This window comes from Sprattus sprattus, assembly GCF_963457725.1.
Source record: "Sprattus sprattus genome assembly, chromosome: 1".
Classification (NCBI taxonomy): Eukaryota; Metazoa; Chordata; class Actinopteri; order Clupeiformes; family Clupeidae; genus Sprattus; species Sprattus sprattus.
In genome coordinates this window covers 50774778-50794615 of record NC_137920.1, presented here as the reverse complement: position 1 = coordinate 50794615, position 19838 = coordinate 50774778, and the positions used below count along the sequence as shown (strand labels likewise).

General features: G+C 39.6%; 1 protein-coding gene across 1 annotated transcript; it reads left to right on the top strand.

Moving 5' to 3' along the window:
• The first annotated feature begins 893 nt into the window (after positions 1 to 893).
• Positions 894 to 18095, top strand: cenpv (centromere protein V). Its single transcript, XM_080835384.1, has 5 exons — positions 894 to 1039; positions 12114 to 12212; positions 16672 to 16741; positions 16819 to 16933; positions 17071 to 18095. Exons 1-5 carry the CDS (start codon positions 1014 to 1016, stop codon positions 17199 to 17201), a joined length of 441 nt encoding a protein of 146 aa, XP_080691510.1. The 5' UTR covers positions 894 to 1013; the 3' UTR covers positions 17202 to 18095.
• Positions 18096 to 19838: the final 1743 nt, after the last annotated feature.

The window sequence follows — 19838 nt, the reverse complement described above, 5'->3', positions numbered from 1 at the left end:
TGTTCCAGGAAGTCTTTAAACAACATTTCTTGTTTTCTGTCCTATATTTTGACTCTTGACTTTGATACTCAAGATTACCTTAATCTGTGTCTCCTTTGTTTGGTCTGTTTTGGTGACACTTATTGGAACTAATATGTTGTTATAAATATAAATACATTTATATAATTGTTACAGATTTGGGTTGTTTCACCAATAAGGCTGTGTGTGTGTGTGTGTGTGTGTGTGTGTGTGTGTGTGTGTGTGTGTGTGTGTGTGTGTGTGTGAGTGAGTGATCGAGGAAAAGATAAGGCCATATCACTTCTTTCATTTAATTGTTCACATGTATATTTTCAACAAGTGGCATACAAACATGACCAGACGCTGGAAGAAACAGATCCACGTGATTTTGTCATCTGATCATGCTTTTGCGCAATGTTCAGATTCCTCAAGAACGCGCGAGAGTTCTCTAGAACGTCACTGTTTGTTCCATGTTCCAGGAAGTCTTTCAGCAACATTTCTTGTTTTCTGTCCTATATTTTGACTCTTGACTTTGATACTCAAGATTACCTTAATCTGTGTCTCTTTTGTTTGGTCTGTTTTGGTGAGACTAATTGGAACTAATATGTTGTTATACAGTAAATATAAATACATGTATATAATTGTTACAGATTTGGGTTGTTTCACCAATAAGGCTGTGTGTGTGTGTGTGTGTGTGTGTGTGAGTGATCGAGGAAAAGATAAGGCCATATCACTTCTTTCATTTAATTGTTCACATGTATATTTTCAACAAGTGGCATACAAACATGACCAGACGCTGGAAGAAACAGATCCACGTGATTTTGTCATCTGATCATGCTTTTGCGCAATGTTCAGATTCCTCAAGAACGCGCGAGAGTTCTCTAGAACGTCACTGTTTGTTTGGTAAACTTACAAGGAAGAAGCCACCAACGAACGAATATTTGCCTTCACGAACATTTTCTGTTGCAGTCAACATTTCCTTAAGGTTGTCCGTTGTACCTTGGTCAATAAAGTTCATGGCACATGGAGGGCAGAACCAAAGGTAGGCGTACCCGAGTCAAATATTATAATAGGATTTGGGACGGGTTTATCATGCCAAACCACTGCAACGTGAGCATGACGCTGCGGCAAAGGTTTGCAACTTGCAAGGGCAGACGAAATAACTGTTATCAGATCGCTGATGGGTTATTTTAGTTCTGCGTGGATAAACTTCATAGCCCACTACACTACCTACTTGTCTAGCCTAGTCTACGTCAGTTGGGTGATCCATCTACTGGCGACAAAACACCAGTGCTGTTGCCTATTAGTTATTTAGGCTATAGTCTTCTGTAGCCTTTAATACGTTTTAACACTGGATGACATTCTCTGTATAGGCAACTTAAACACTGCACCGAATCGACATGTAGGCCTAGACCTAAAGGGTAGAGTGAGCAGGCACAGTTGAGACACTTTTTGCTTTATTGACTACTGCACAAAAATTAGAGTCTGAAAATAATTGATACTTTATATGACGTTTCCTTTGATTGTATAGGCTACTAAAATATTATCAATCAATAATATCCATAACTTGATTAATTTATTCATAATTTGCTCATAAACATGAGGTGCGATTTTGTCTCAACTGTACCCATGTGGAGTACAGTTGAGACGGTACCCGAGTACAGTTGAGACACCCATTGATGGTGACTGACCAATGATTGAAAAGGCTATATCACAATCTAGCTGTCTCAACTGTACCCGATCGACCACCTTACTTATTTAGACCCCAACATCAATTATTCTTATCACTTTCATGTTTGAAAAGACACCCATTCATATAGGACAGGTCTTATATCAAAAATATGATTTTTTTTTTTCATTTGCTTGTTTTTTTGTCTACTTGACCTGCTAACCTGCTGATCGCGGGTACAGTTGAGACACCGTATCTTTCGCCGATATCTCTGCACGGGAGATATGTTAGGTGCTCACATTTCCTGGGATCTATGAGGACGTTAGTATGCATGTGCAAACTAAAAATCACGTCTCAGGATTGCTGAGAATGCAAGTTATGTCGGGTGTCTCAACTGTACTCAGTGGCGGTTCTACATGGAAATACGCCCCGGGCAAGACCCCCTTCGAGCGCCCCCCCGCCCCCCCCCCCCCCCCCCCCCCGGATTTATATATATAATTATTATTTTATTATAACTAAATAATTGAAAGATAAACTTTGCACAATGGCACATCATTTTAGAGAACTTTAAATACTTAAGGCAATCAATGGAAATAAACATGCCCTTACTGCCTACATGCTAAATATCTGTCTTTAGACGCTGTATTATCCTATCTTTCAGGGAGGAACAATTAGCTGCTTGGTTACTGCCTAGAACTCTATGCATGCCACACTTCAACTTATTACTGGTAAACTATACTTTGTCACAAAATTGTTGTAGCAAATGGCAAATGTTCTGTCTTTGAAACTGCCTACAGAAGATATGAACATTCCGTTGGCTAATTACACGGTCCAACGTCAATCTAAATGATGAACCTAAAACTGAACGTGTAACAGTTTTGTTGCAAAGCACAGTCTTATCGCGAAATTAGACCTCGTGTTTGTTGAGATAAAAAACTATTTATTGTTGTATAATCATAGGCAGCAGAATAGCAGGCTAACAAGAGTTATACCACCAATTAACATTAGCCCTTCATCATTACATGGATACTGTAATCAGACAGAGAGAACATAGTGGCATACCTTTATGTTTTGCTCGTTTCTCCTCTCCTTCTTTTCTTTTTTTTTTTCAAAATTGGGCACCTGTCGGCTTTGGCCTTTTCTTATCCATCTCTGTGCTTATTTTGCACTCGACAATCAACAAATTCCCCATCCCCCAAAACTGTCACTTGTACAGAAGACTAAACCAATTCACCTTGCCCTTGGTGACACATCATCGTTCAGTATTACCTATTTGTAAGCCATTTCACACAATTCAGAAAAACAAAAAACTGAATTATAGGCCTATAATTATAATATTATGAATGTGCGTTTTTTGCAAGAAAGTCGAGGTGTGACTATAGCCTACAGTGGATCCCCCCGTCCCCCCACTTGTCCGTTCCAGTTGGGAGACACAGAGCTGAACTTTTCCCCTGCGCTCCCTTCCCCCTTTTCATACATAGACGGCACCTTCTTAGCAAGCAGGGGCGCAAGCAGGAGCGCCTGCAGCTGCAGGGGGCGCCAATTTGCCAATTCCCCACACAGTGATATGATAGATAATAGAAAACCGCTTCGCGGCCCAGATTATTATTATTATTTGGTCGTGCCGCCCCCCACGTGACTTGAAAAAGTGCCGCCCCGGGCAACAGCCCTGATCGCCGGTGCCTAAAACCGCCACTGACTGTACTCATGTCTCAACCGTACTCACTCTACCCTATAAGTAGCCTACTGCCTGAGTATTAAGGAGCCTATAATAACACATAGCCTACAGTAGCCTAAATACGTGTCTAACCTGTTTCTTTTACTTTGTGTATCCAAGTCCCATTGACATGTCGCTGAATTGAAAGTTATTAAGTTATTTATATTTGAAGATGTATAAATCTCTCATTTATTTAATCTTCAACTAATTCATAAAGTTACTGCACACCATTTAACAATAAGGCACAGACAGAGAGATAGGTAGACTTCGTTCTTTATTGCAGTAGGTAAAGAATATTCTGGAATTTTAAGATTTAATCTATCTGTGGCATTGATAGAACATATACTTGTGGCAAGTATCTTCAAGGCAAGACAGATGGGAAAGATATCTAATGGTAACAGGAATAAACCATCCAAGACCATGGCATCAAATACATTTTTAAAAGACTACTTGACCCTGCATTGAAAACGTAGTAAGCAAGTTTTAAAGGCACCCAGTGCAACTTTCGCGGCTTAAAAATAAACATTCAATTTCTAGTCTTTTTTACACGTAGTAAGTTTCAATAACTCCATACCATTACATATCGACATTCAAGGAGCAAAGATGAGACGTCGTTGTGTGGTGAGAACTGATAGAAAATTGATAACAACAACAATCGCCGCCATTTTCTTTATTTATTGGTGCCCACAATAAATAAAGCAGGATTCCAGTCAATGGAAAAATGGCCTCTCCCCACCGGCGATTGTTGTTGTTAACGATTTTCTATCAGTTCTCACCACACAACGAAGTCTCATCTTTGCTCCCTGAATGTCGATATGTAATGGTATGGAGTTATTGAAACTTACTACGTGTAAAAAAGACTAGAAATTGAATGTTTATTTTTAAGCCTCGAAAGTTGCACTGGGTGCCTTTAAAACTTGCTTACTACGTTTTCAATGCAGGGTCAAGTAGTCTTTTAAAAATGTATTTGATGCCATGGTCTTGGATGGTTTATTCCTGTTACCATTAGATATCTTTCCCATCTGTCATGTCATGGATTTTAATGGAAACATTCTGTTAAAGTAGTGTATTCTATTAATGTAACCATGCAAAATCTTACAACTGTCCACCCAGTTTTTCTGTTAAAAATGTTTAAAGTTATTCATATTCTGAATCATATTTTAACCTCTCCAATGGCTCAAATAATGAATTTAGCTTAAATGTATGCTGTGATAGGTGAAAATTCACCCTAGTTAGTTCAGGACTCCGGAGCTGCATGAAAGTATATTTATTAGACAAACAAACAACAACAATTGCAATTGGGCTCCCCTCCCAGCCGAGGCTGACAGTGAAGCCCTGATAAACCCATGGCACAAAGTTTATATAGCCAGAAGTTTAGCTTTCAGCAGGGATGATCACGTGGTGGATTTCTCACGTCCGAGGCTCCCTGTCTTGCAATGATGGCAGTTTTGCACAAGGTCGGAAGAAGCACAGTTCCTTTCTTATCTCCTCTGGTCTAAACATGCTCTTGTCCATATGCAGACTTAGTGGCACCTAATATTCTTGTTACACACACACAGAGAAAAGACATGCTCCTGCTTTCATAAGCACATGATTCATACAAGGAATATATTAATACAAGGCACTTGATTATTATATTCTTATGTCATTAACAGTGTTTGGAAATAATCTCTATCATGCTGTATATCAATAAAATCCCTTAGATAATGTCCACTGAATTTCAACTTGATCTGTGTTTCTGAATTAATATAGGCTAGTTATTAAATGAACTAGAACAGGTACTTTTTCATTAACACGCATACCAAACATCTATGTATATAAATTATTATCTTAATTTCCAGCATTTGATCATCTGTAGAACTTACATAGGTCTATCAATCCTTTTGTATATTTTTCTTCTTTAAAATAAATCAGAAGTTCCAGTGATAGAAATGCCCTTAAACCTTTTTTTACAAGTACCGGCATCCATTTTACACAACTGATAATACCACAGCTTGTCTGCCTCAGAATCAAGGTTTCACCAAGCCACAAGCGAATTCAGGTGCTTACTTAGTGCTTTCCATCTGGTCAAAACCGCAAAAACTTGATAACCTGATAAGTAACTGAACACAAAGTTGAATGTGCCAGAAAATGAATGCAAAAGAAGGGTGTTTTAGGAGATATGGAGTCGAAGTGAGGCAGGCCTTTCTTCAGGGACACTGAAATCAGAGTGAATGAGTTCTGGAGGACAAACGTATAGGAATGAAAGGATTGACAAGTGACCATGATAATGTGATTTGATTAGAAAACCTGCTGAGGTGGCACATGGGCATATCCTGATCAGTGCTTCCTGTTTAGTCTCTGACACTAGGTAACTACTCAACTACTAAACTACTAAAAGTATATGTGTGTATAAATTATATATTTTATTACAGTTCTGTTTTCATACCTTTCTATGTAATGTTAACCTTTTTTGTCTTAGTATCCTGGAGACACACAAAACAAATATACTTGGACTCACAAGGCAGAGTAGTTTTTAAAAAAAAATGTATTCATTAAACTAGTGCAGCAGACTTACAAACATTTCATCAGTTTGCATGACGTGAATTTGAATACTGTTAAAGTAGTAGTTAGTTAGTAGTTAGTCCTCTTCGTGCTTGGTAGCACATAAGGTCTTCACCAACGAACGCCAATGCTGCCTGTCTGTTGCCCAATGTTGCACTTGGCCCCAGGACCATCCCAGTTGTTTCATCTCCTTCTCCACAGATCTTCTCCATGTCTCTTTTGGTCGGCCTTGTTTTCTTGTCCCAGGTGGTGTCCATCTCATGGCCACCCTTGGGATAGCGCTTGGGTCCATTCTGCACACATGTCCAATCCACATCCACCTTCTGTTTTTGATAACATTTGACAGGGGTCTCATGTCTGTTCTACTGTAGAGGTCTTCATTTGAGATTGTCCTAGGCCAAAATATTCCCAGTATCCTCCTAAGGCTTCGAGTCTGGAATACGTCTAGCTTGTGGCAGATGGTCTGTGTCACTTTCCATGATTCTGCTCCATACAGGAGAACCCCAAGGACGTTGCTCTTGAATATCCTCAGCTTTGTCTTTATGCTGATCTTCGAAGTCTTCCATATTTTTCTTAGTGCTGCAAACGCTCCCCTAGCCTTATTGATCCTGCCCTGGACATCTGCCCCTGAATTGTTGTTATTTTACTGCCTAAATAGGTGAATTACTGCTCCTCTTCCACGTTCATGTTATTGATGGTGAGCGGCTGGTTGGATTTTGGGTTTATTTTCATGACTTTAGTCTTGTCACTGTTGATATTTAGCCCAATCTGTTTGCCATATGTTGCTAAGTCTTCTGTTTTGCCTTGGATGTCCTTTTGGCGATGGGCTAACAAAGCAATATCATCTGCAAAATCAATGTCCTCCAGAGTTTCTGTGAATGTCCTGGATATTCCTCTTTTGTTGTTTCCATTTGTTTCTTTCATAAGCCAGTCTATGCAAAGTGAGAAAAGTAGTGGGGATAGCAAACAGCCTTGCTTGACTCCTGTTTTTATAATGAATTCTTCAGTGAGATTGGATCCACAGATAACTTTGGCACCAAAGTCTCTGTATAGCATCTTGATTATAGAGATGATTTTGTTGGGAATTCCATAATGACTTGAATTTTCCACAGTGCTGTTCTGTTGATGCTGTCAAATGCTTTAGCAAAGTCAATGAAGTTAATGTAGATGGTTGCCCTCCATTCATTGCTCTGTTCAATTATCTGTCGCAGTGTGAATATATGTTCTGCACAGGATCTTCCCTTTCTGAACCCTGCCTGTTCTTTTCGAAGGTAATGGTCAATTGTGTCACTTAGTCGATTTAGAATGATTCGACTTAGGACTTTACTGGTGACTGGTAGCAACATGATTCCTCTCCAATTGTTGCAATTTGACAGATCTCCCTTTTTCGGTAGTTTGAAGATGAGGCCCATTTTCCAGGATTGTGGTGTTTCTTCTGAAGTCCAGATGTCCCTGAGAATTTCTATAAGGGCTAGATCTGTTTGATGTTCCTCCGCTTTCAGCAATTCTGCCTGTACTCTGTCTATTCCTGGGGCCTTTCCATTCTTCAAACCCTTTATGGCAATCTTTACCTCCTCTACATTTGGTGGCTCCGTTTCTATGTCTAAAAGGTCTACTGCTGGCGTGATGTTTGCCTCAGTTGCTGGGTCATCTCTGTTAAGTATCCTCTGAAAGTGTTCTTTCCAGCCCCTTAATTGGTCTTCCTCTTTTGTCATGGTTTTCCGTTTGAATCTTTAATTGGAATGTCCATTGACTGAAATCTATTTGTAAGTGATTTTGTTAGCTTGTAGAGTGTGCCCATGTCCTGTTTTGAGGCAGCTGCTTCTGCTTCCTCTGCGATCTTCTCAATATATGCCTTCCTGTCTGCTCTAGCACTCTTTTTTACTTCTTTGTCTAGTGCACTGTATAATGTCTGTAGCTGTGCCTTCTGTCTGTGTGACTTAGTTGTTAGGATTTTCTCCTTCTTTTCTTTTCTCTCATCAATCTTCCTCCATGTTTCGTCTGATATCCAGACCTCCTTTCTTCTCCTTCTAGGTCCTAGCCATTTCTCTCCAGCTTCCAGCAGAGCTTTGTTGAAGTTGTACAGGTCTAGTTCTTGCTGGTTCTGTAAAACTGTAAACCTGTTCTTCACCTGGGTTTGGAAGGATTTCCTCACGTCTGGATCTTTTAGTTTTGCTACATTCATAGCTGGTTCCCGTTGGTCTATTTTCTTGGTCTTTCTGAGTTTTAATCTTATCTTTGCTACGACAAGTGTGTGGTCACTGCCAACATCTGCTCCTCGTTTTGCCACTACATCCTGAAGGCTACTTCTCCATCTGTTGTTGATAATTATATGATCGATCTGGTTTCTGGTATTACCATCTGGGGATGTCCAAGTTAGTTTATGGATGTTTTTATGTTCAAAGATGGTTCCTCCTATCACTAGTCTGTTTTCCTGGCATAATGCTGTTAATCCCTCTCCATTGTCATTTATCTCTCCCATACCTTGCTTCCCCATGGTGCTCTCTTTACCCTCATTTTTGGATCCAACCTTTGCATTTAGATCACCCATGATGAGGAGTACATCGTGTGAAGGTGTTTCATCTACTAGTTCTTGCAGTTTATCGTAGAAGGTGTCTTTTTCCACTTCCGGCGAGTCCTCTGTGGGTGCATAGCAGACTATGACTGTCAACTTTGTGAATGATGAGTTGTACCTGGCTTTAATTATCCGTTCATTAACGGGCTTCCACTCCAACAGGCATTTATGAACCTGTTTTGTTGTGATGATGGCTACTCCTCTACTATGATGGTCGTCTGTTCTTCCAGAATACATTATCTGGTGCCCTGTTGCTAACTGTCTATTTCCACTACCAATCCATCTTGTTTCACTCACTCCTATTAATTCTAAATTATAGCTTTCCATCTCCTTTATGACTTGAGCTAGTTTCCCTGTCTGGTAGAGTGTTCGCACATTCCAGCAACCTACTCTAAGTGTTACTTTCGGTCTGAGGATATCCGCCCTCGAGATGCCAGCTTCCAGATGGGTTTGGCTGTCATCTGTCATCAAATCAGTTTCCTGAAGTGCATCTATCCTACTTGCCGCATTTGGTTCGTTGGCTAAGATTTCTGTAGCAAGTGTTTTTTTTTACATGGCAGGGTTGCTAGCCCTGTGCAAAAACCCCTGCCAGGGGGAAGGTGGAGTTGGTTTGTTAGTCCTCTCCCCAAAAACCTAGAGTCTTCTCGGTAAAGGATTACAGGCTCACACCACATGAGCCCAGACAGGTTTTAGGTCGTGTACAAGCTGCCCCGGCACGTCAAGCCCAACCAACTCCTGCTGCCATGTATGTGGTAGTTTGTTACCAAGTTTGGTGCAAAATTCCCATTACTGGCAGCACAGGACTGTTAAAGTGCTCAACACAAAACATCTTGATCTAATGTAACATTCAGTTGTATATCACTGTAAACCGTATAAAAGCTACTTCACCAACTCCAGTTTATGCCACTCAAGTTCTTCAGTTGATCTTCAGATCAACCTCTTCTTCTTCTCTCTGGCGCATCATACTTCTTGTTGCCGAATGGCAGTTTTTAATTGCAACGTTATACTTCTTTCCACCAGCTCTGATGAAGTCAGAGACAGACATCTGCCCTTCAAAGTTTTTCTTCTCACCTGTTGCCTATAATCATAAATCACACCCCCTATGCTGTTAGTCTCAGTATGCATTTAAACATCTCCAGTAAGTGTAAAATTTTGTTGTGAACAAAAGTCTGTAGTACTGGGTCATCACAGATCTGTAAGTGAAATGGATTGTATATGATGCACTGTAGCTGTATGTAGGCAGGAGTGCTGAGTGAAAGAACACTGTCGCAAGCAACCATATGACACTCTTACCCTCCATCTAGGACTCATGTTGCGTGCATCTGTCACTACCCTCTGGGGGCTGATCCCCACCTGACGTCCTTGTAGATCAGATGCTGTGAGCCATCCTGTAAGGTCACCCTGGAATAAGAGGAAATTGTGCAGCGCAGTTAGTGGCAAGACACGACGGCACAGACTCAAATTTTCATTTGGCCAAAGCATCTGCGTACAGCAGTTTTCTGTGTGTGAATGCCACATTTAATTTGAGCATAATTCAAACTTCCACAGAACATGCCTTTGGCTAGATGTATTTAGTTATCTGGCTATACTGTTTTTTCAACCCAATACAGAAAAAGAGCAAGCCAGAAGTTCCTATGTCAAACCTTTCAGGCTCAAAGATACAACACAGCTCATAACACATACAGTAGTGGACTATGTAGCTGCGGAGGCCTAAGCTCAGGAAGAGGTTGGTTGACCCATCCCATGGGGTCCTTCTTACCTGACTCCAGAGTGGGACAAAATGCCGTACTCTTTCTTAAAGCCATCCAGAGGTCGTTTCATTACTTCAGCATTGACCACTTTAGAGCCCAAGAGGTGCTTTAGGTCTCCTGGGTTGGACAGTTTCACAATACATTTCACTGTACATTTCACAATATATCCACCTCAAGAGAGACCATTCAATGTTAATATAATCAACATTATGCAAATTAAGGGGAAATCATATGTAGGTTCCTTGGTTCATATATTGAAACGTTAGCTTGACGCTCTGATTAGGTCTCTCCTTCTATATCAATTCCAAATTATTCCACGAGTCCACTCCTTCGTTCAACTGTTTACTTGAGTTTCTTGAATCAACATTACAGGCATAAACGAGGTTATCCACAAAGAACATAAAATATCAATGTATAAGAGATCGCTAAATCGAGAGAGAGGTCAAAAAACTATTTCGCTCCAATCTTACTTTGTTTCAATCTTTTCCCCCTCGACACATGTCAAAATAAAAGTCCTTTACAGTAAGTATAAAAATCATATTAAATTCCTGTCTCCTCTCATATCAAAGCATTTTAACATATTAAATCACGAAATTATAAAACATATTAATCTTAATAATGAATGTATTTCCTTTTTAAAGTAAAATCATTAACACTTAATCAGACTGCATTTAGGCTCCTACATCATATTTACAAAATATCTTATAACAGCACCATTGATAGATATGAATCTCAATTTAGGCAATGTCTTGTGTGATGAACAAACTACATACAATGTTATCTATATCACAGAGACATGGTCCACAGGGGATGTAATATACACAGAAATACTGCATAGAAAAGACACGGTCACATTCAAAAGAATATGGCAAGCAGGATTGTAATTACCTCCACCACCACTGCTACTGCCGCACTCAACAGCCATCACCAGCAAGGCTATGAGGGCCAGGCAAGCTGCTGTCTTGAAGGAGAGCATGGCTGCTAAGTTGCTTCAGGGGAGCTGGACTGCTTGAGTGAAGCCTTGCTTTGCCTGAAGATGTGAAGACATGGCAGAAGAGCTGGACTATTTATACAGATACATGCAGGAATTCCCAGTTTTCTGAAAGCCCTAGGAGAGCCAAAATGCCTTCATGTTCTGCACTTTCAGCAAGTAGATTGTGGGGTATAATATTGAACTAAAATAATAATCATATATATAATTTATCATTAGATAAGCGACCTGTTTCACAACATATGAAAGCAACTGTATAATACAAACATAAACACTCTTGCTAACACACACACAGAGTGAAACACACACACACACAGACAGAGACATACACACACACTCACACACATAGAGACATACACCCACACACAGACACGCAACTGTTTGAAATTATTTTTATGCCACAGTTTATGACCTGACGATGAGTCCCGATAGACACCCATTGTGGGGTTGAATCATCCCTCTTCCACCACATATATCTCTGCTGGTGGAAACGTGGCTGATGTCTGTTAACTTTTAAGAGATTTATGCAAAATGTGAGAGGGTAAACCAAATGTAACAGCCACCAACATAACTTGATTCAATACAGATTCAACCATTTGTCTTTACTGCATCCCTCAGACATTTTTCAGAGGATACAAATGCTTAAATCATGTTCTCACAGGCTATTCTAAAGACAGACAAACAGTGGTCAGGGAGGCCACATTCCTACCATGTAGAAAATAAACAATTGCTATCTGACCCCATTCAAATCAACCCCCCAACCAAGTAGTTATTCACAGAAAAACTAAAGGTTCCCAAATTCCAGGGCAATGAAGCCACTGGAAAAACCAGAAGCTGTACATATCAGTTTGTTTTCTACTTTCACACAGGGCGAAAGAGTGTCTGGTCAAGCACACTGGGGGATGTCATTGTGGCATTGTTCGTTTTGAGGTCCTGAGTGACCCTGATCTACTTGTGTTTGATTGCAAGTAAGTACCTTTGCTATCTGACCAATAAGCAGTGCACTGTGGCTAAATGTGCTTAATATTTAGGTGTGCTGTCCTTCAGACCCCTTTATCAATAGATCTATCTATAAATCCAGGAATCTCTGTGTGTCTGTCAGTCTAGGGCGTATCTCCCTGACGGTAGTTACGTTAGTTATGAGATTTCGCATGTAGCTTACGCATGTCATGAACCTGTGCATCCTTGATTTTGAAGATTTTTGAAATCATAGTTCGCGAGATATTTGTATTTTACCGTTTCCCGTAAGCACTAATGGGTTATCGTTTCCCGTAGCAAGTCCCACTGACCGATTGTGCCCCGAAATGACGTCACAATCAAACAATATACGCTTAGCGGTATTAAACTATCCTGCCTTCACTCAAAGTTCAGAATAGCGTTGGATACGATAAGGAGGTCCGCATTCAAATTCTTCTTGGTGAACAGATACAGACTTTTGCTCAGGTAATCTTAAGACAGTGATTGATTTTATCTATTTGTTTATTTTTAAGCTTCTTTATATTAAGTTTCAAAGTAACGTCTAGAGTTGTACAGTCATCTAACAGACATAGTAATCCATCAAAATATTCATATTGTTTATTAGTATAGCGTATTTTTACAGTACATTTCTGCACTTATTCGACTTACAACTTGGCAAACTCATTTCATAAGCATGGTTGAAATGTAACTGATTACAGCACAATTCATGGCATATGCAAAACGCATGAATTTTACTCTATACAACTCTCTCTCTGAATTCATAGTTCGCGAGATATTTCTATTTTATCGTTTGCGTTCTCTCATTACCTCATTACCATGTTAAGTAGTATATTGTAGTTTGATGTATTTGTATAAGAGTTAGCTTTCTATTCAACGTTGCTGGTTAGCCTAGACCAGTGACCAATTCTGTGTGTCTGTCAGTCTGTCTAGGGCGTATCTCCCTGACGGTAGTTACGTTAGTTATGAGATTTCGCATGTAGCTTACGCATGTCATGAACCTGTGCATCCTTGATTTTGAAGATTTTTTGAATTCATAGTTCGCGAGATATTTGTATTTTACCGTTTCCCGTAGGCACTACTAGATATTTCTATTTTATCGTTTGCGTTCTCTCATTACCTCATTACCATGTTAAGTAGTATATTGTAGTTTGATGTATTTGTATAAGAGTTAGCTTTCTATTCAACGTTGCTGGCCAGCCTAGACCAGTGACCATGCGTTCATGCATCTACTAACGCAATGACAGAGGTTTTCCGATGTGTCCTGTGTATCTGTTGTAATTCGTGTGTACTTTGTTTGCTCATTATTTGAAAACATGAAAAGGAAACATGCATCACAATAATACTTCAGTGTAACCTGTCTATGTGGAGTGCAAATATGTCTTGCTATTACACTACCCAACAGCTACACCTACGTCTGCTAACACTACAGAATGCATAATTCCTACGGGCACTGCACTAGTATATATAAAGGCTAGATGTCTCATCTGCACATGGTGGCCATCTTGCTCCAGTAAGCTCACTCACCCATAACTCTCACTGCGGTTGCATGTATTCGAATTTCTGGCTTTATCCGATTTAAATCAAAGATCCATTTCATGTGACCACCAATATTAACCCCAAGATAACTCGATCGGAGTTGGTTGTTAATCAGAGAACGCGTGCATGTAACGGTGAAATCGGAGAATCAACTGGAGTTTACATCTTTGCGCATGCTTGAAATCCTGCCCATAGAAATATATTCATGCGCCATATATGTCTATGATTATCGCTTCAAGACGCTCACTTTTCTTGTGCTCCCACATCTCATTCAATTTGAAATACTGAAATGAAATCTAAATGATCAAGACCATGCACCATTTTCTTTGCCCTAATGTGCTGTATATCAGAAATGGCCAATAGAGAAGATAATTATTCTGACTGCTCCTTTTACCATGGAAACAATAAACAAAGCTAACTTTAGTATCTAAATAGCAGCTGCATATCAGAAATGGCTGACAGAAAAATGAGTCTCAACAACAGATATGTATATGGTATCAACTGTTCATGGCCTCGTTTCCCGAACGCAAAAAAGCACTTGAAATCAGTCGTAAGAGGGATCCTACGTTGCAGAGCAGTTTCCTGACGCCGCACTTAGCTTAAATTGTTCTTTCGCTGAGAAGAATTCTACGTGTGGTCAGGACCAGTAGTAACTTCACACTTAGCGAACTTCACACTTAACTTCACACTTAACTTCACACTTAGCGATGCAATCCACCAGGGGCGTCGTTCGCCCGTCGTTCGGAAGAAAGGGGAATTTAAAAAAAAGAAGTGAGGAATATTTTACATTAATAAAGCTATCTACACAACTTTTTATATGTTTATAATGACTCGGTTTGATCTGTAATGTGCTACGTGACCGATGCAGAGTATGTATGTCTTAACTGAAGCTTTCAAACAGTAGTTTTAAGGCACAATTAGCGCTTATGCCACCACTCCATTGGCTTATATGGTAGCTTTCTAGCTAGATGCTAAATACATTACATGTAAGTATTTTTGGCTTATAATTAATTTAAAAATGACGACAGTCTTGTTTCGTGCTCTACACAGTTGTATACATATATATTTGCAACCATGTTCTTCATTGAAACTTTTTTTAAATCGCTAGTTTCATAGCTCATCGCATGACGTACGCTTCAACCCCCTCGACACCTTATCCAGGGTCGTCGTTCGGCGTTACTATCCCCACCTCGAATTCAGTGCACACTACACGTTCGATGCACGCATAGGCTAGCTAATTTCACAGCAATTAACGTAAACAGGTTAACCTGACGTAAACAGCTCTTAAGATATACTTAAGAACTCGTGCACGTTGCGCTCGTGCACCTGACTTTAAGATGATTTTCGGGAAACGCTCGTAAATAGAAAGTGTTACTGAGTCTACTATGTCTTAAAAATCCACGTAGGCCGTTAAAATACGTCGTTATCGGGAAACGAGGCCCATACTAATGCCACGTTTTTTATGTATATCCTGCAGACTGTCTCACAAACTTATTCTTGTTGATTATGAACAAACATAACACAAGAGGCCGGAATAGATGAGCACCTTTACAACCTATCCTTAAACACGTATAAGGACGTTCAGATGGCTGCGAATTCTTGGAGAGAATACTATCCCGTTTTTACAGGAAACTTCACCTGCACACAGCAATCAGGACATATGTGTCAAATGCGATAAAAGATATGCTCTGATATATTCCCATTCCATACTGAATATTCTGTTTAGATCAAAGGTTTGTTTCAACATACCGTGATATTCAGATGATATGGTATATCAATGTGTTGACATTAGAAAAACGTTGACTGCGACTGTTTTGGACAGAACGCGCTAATTCACCGGATAAATATTTTCATATTACTTTTCCGACACTTGTTAGTCATGTCATCCGTTATATCGATGTAAATCAATCATTACAACTGTGATGTGTTTTTGTTTCATTTCACAACTTATTTGGAAATGAAATGGAGATGGAAATGAGCCCTAGTGACTCGTGACTATGTTTATGGCAGAGATAGTGACACACACACACTCTGAATTCTATCTCTGCATTTTACCCATCCAGGGTAGTGATACACACAGTAATACACACAGTGAGCACACCAACCCGGAGCAGTGAGCTGCCATTGGCGGCGCCCGGGGAGCAGTGATCGGGGTTAGGTGCCTTGCTCATGGGCACCTCAGCCGTGGATGTGGGCATGGGAGAGCAGCGCTCTACCACTTCCCCCGCCCACATTTTTCCTACTGGTCGGGGATCGACCGGCCACCCTCCGGTTACCAGCCCGAAACCCTAACCAGTAGGCCACGGCTGCCCCCCATTTACTGTAGCCTATTTATTGTATAATCAACAGTAGCAGGTGCCCGCTTGTAAACATTCCACATTTGATTTGAACAGACGCGGCCAATGATTTAAATTTTTCAATGCCATGTAGGCCTACTTTGCATTAATAGCAAACTCTGACTAAAGCCATACTCGGACAAATGCCATCATGTAACTGTACTGAATGTGTTGGTACTTTTTAAATAACCATAACTTGCTCAATTTTCAACGGATTAACAAATGGTTTGGTGTTTTCTTACAATTGTTATTAATGTGGTTAATTCTGGATGCTTTTTGGATATTTTTTAGAAAATAACATTATTATTCATAAGTGTGCAGTGTCATAACTACACCTTTGACGTTTATAACAAACCAAACCGTTTAAAATCGGTTGGAAATTGAGCAAGTAATGGTTATTTAAAAAGTACCAACACATTGTTATGGGTGAGGGAGTTTACTGGAGCAAGATGGCCACCATGTGCGGACGTTCGACTCCGTTGGCCGGCAACGCGGACGAGACATCTAGTCTTTATATATTATCAATATCCTGCCTGTGGCTCCATTACTGTAGATGTATTCTCTGTTCCCTTTTCAGCTGCAGCATTTGTACAAAAAAGCAGCACCACCATTTTATTGTGCCAAAAGCCCATTTCACACTTCTAAAGGTAAGCAAGCTTTTGTGAAGCCACACATTCAACATAATGATTTTCACTCATTTAATGAACTTCTTAATGTTTAACAGGGGTCGGACAACCTTACTACATACACATTTAACACACAACAAGCCAAGCATATGTTCTGTAAAACCTGCGGTGTACAAAGTTTCTCCATTCCCCGCTCCAACCCAGATGGCTATGGTAAGTAATAACACATATTCATCAGGTGATGATCAACCAGCTAATGAAAAAAACAAGTGAAAAATTGTTTTTGATGGTACCTGTGCCCGCCTCTGACATTTGATTGTTGATTCATATTTGTGTTTTCCTCCTTAAAGGTATAGCACCACATTGTTTGGACTCAGGGACAGTGCGCAGTGTGACTGTAGAGAAGTTCAATGGTGAGGACTGGGAGGAGACTATGCAGAACCATCCAACTATCAGTAACATGTCAAAGCCTTTGGAATAGCTGTAAAACACAACAGGAAAAATACTGCCTAAGTGCAGGCCCTGAGCAGTAGCTCTGTAAAAAATAATAAAATACACAAAGCTGCATAGTGCAAAGCATGTAACAGCACAATACACTGTACCCAACAATTATGTCAACCGTAATCGGTTGTTATCTTCAACCAATAGTTTTCCTTTCAGGAGCTTTGTATTTGTAATAAGTTTAATCTCTTGACCATGGGCAATGATTTATTCACTGATGAGGTGACAATTGATGATTGAAAACAATAATGTCTGAGCTCTCAGGGCCAGTCTATTTCTACCTGTAAGCAACTATTTAAGCTGTTAACGCAAGATTAAGCTGTTAAGATTCTTTTACATTGACATACGCATTTTCAGGGTCATATGTTTACATACTGTAATTCTGAAAGGATAATTGCTGATCATTTTAGAAATGCTAAAAGTGACCGACAACAGAATGGAGAAAGAAATGTAGAATAACTGCATTAGTGTAAACTTTTGTTGAGAGGGAATATGGATAGGCAATCTCAAAGTTAAAAAGTTAATCCTGAGGGCATTTAAAAAAAAAACTCTGGAAAGAGATCACAAATCAGTCAAGAGTTAATTAATTCATGTCTGGAAAAAAGAGAATGAAGACTACATGTATCATCAGTTATCAACAGCTATCATATAAACTGATTTACATGTCAGATAGAAATGCCATAAAAAAAAATAAGAAAACATTTTCAGGACGTTTTGACCCTATATTTACCGGCATCCATTTTACATATATAGAAAACTGAACGATGCTTTATGTTGTCTTCATGGTGAAATAATTTGGAAATAACAAATGGATCCTAGCTAAGAATCATCTTTAATGCTGATAACCCTATAATAAATCATTCTGTGCATCTAATTGCTCTGTGCATTGTGCTTTTTATTTGATGTTATAGTTTGTGGAAATGGCGATTATGTCGGTAAAGGTTCTGTAACTGGCATCAGTTACAGCAATTGCACCAAACCCTGCAGTACATAAGATGAACACACGATGAAGTGTATGATGTCATCATAAGTGACTTGATAATGGAAGCCTGTTGTACTTATCTTACGCCTACAAAGTGGATGCACTGAACTTACTGATAATACCACAGCTTGTATGTCTCTGAATCAAGGTTTCACCAAGCCACAAGCACATTCAGGTGTTTACTTTAGTGCTTTCCAGCTGGTCAGAACCGCAAAAACTTGATAACCTGATAAGTTACTAAACACCAAGTTGAATGTGGCATAAAATGAATGCAAGAGAAGGGTATGGAGTCGAAGTGAGGCAGGCTTTTCTCCAGGGACACTGAAATCAGAGTGAAAGAGTTCTACAGGAGTAAAGATAGGAATTTCATACATTTCTTTGTTATTTTAACCATTTTTGTCTTAGTATCCGGGAGACACACGAAACAAATATATTTGTACTCACAAGGCAGAGTAGTTTTAAATTTGTTTTATTCATTAATCTAGTGCAGCAGACTTACAAACATTTCATCAGTTTACATTACGTGACTTTGAAAACTGTTAAAGTGCTCAACACAAAACATCTTGACTTATTGTAACATTCAGTTGTACAGTACCTTGCGTAAGTATTCACCCCCTTGGATGTTTTACCCTTTTATGGCTTTTATAAATCAGTCATGGTCAATATAAGTTGGCTTTTTGGACAAAAAAAATCACAAAATAGCTCTCTTTAATGTCAAAGTGAAAATATATTTCTACACAGTTATGTAAATTAAATACAAATATGTAATGAAAATAAGTGCTTGCATAAGTATTCACCCCCTTTATCACCCCCTTTGTATAGACTGACCTAATTCAACAGAGGTCCAGCCAATTGGTAGCCTGACGATGTCATACTCATAATTCTAGTCAGAATATGAGTCTGAGACCGGACAATTGGGCTGTGATTATGGGGCGTGTTTCAACGAACCAGGAAAGAAAATTCCTCTTCGCTGAATTGGATACCTAGAACCAATCAGCGCAACGTAGTATTACCATCTGACAGATTAAACTTTTACCTGCTCCCGTAGGAAGGACGGCAAAAACATCTTTTCAATCGACAAATGCCTTGATCGCGTTACTTAATTAGCACTCAAGGCTAGAAGCTAACATTAGTTTCAATGATTTTTTTGGCCAACGCGTTAGCATAACCGATCAATAATGGTCTAGAGTGCTTTAGTTAGGACCTAAAATCCTCGGCAACACTCGTTTTGCGTATACACAACTAACCGAGTCAACGTAGACATAAAAAAGTCGTGTAGATAGCTTAAATCATATAAAATATGTCCCACTAAGCTCCCGAGACGGCGCCATCTTTGTTCGATGTATATTCCGGTATATTCTATCTATATCTGTCCATCAACGTATAAAGCCCGCCCTTACAATTTGATTGGTTTAGATTGCGTTTCAACCTTTTTGAAACGTTAAATCTCTCCCAACTAACTCGATTCCAGACTGAATCTCCCGGACCAAAAATTTTGTGGGCGGAGTTCAGGCTGGTATCCAGGCTAGCCAATTGGTGCTAGAAGTCTCACAATTTGTGTAATGGGGGTCAGTGTGCAGTAAATGTGTCTCAAGTGATTGTAGTATAACGACACCTGTGTCTGGAAGGTCCATT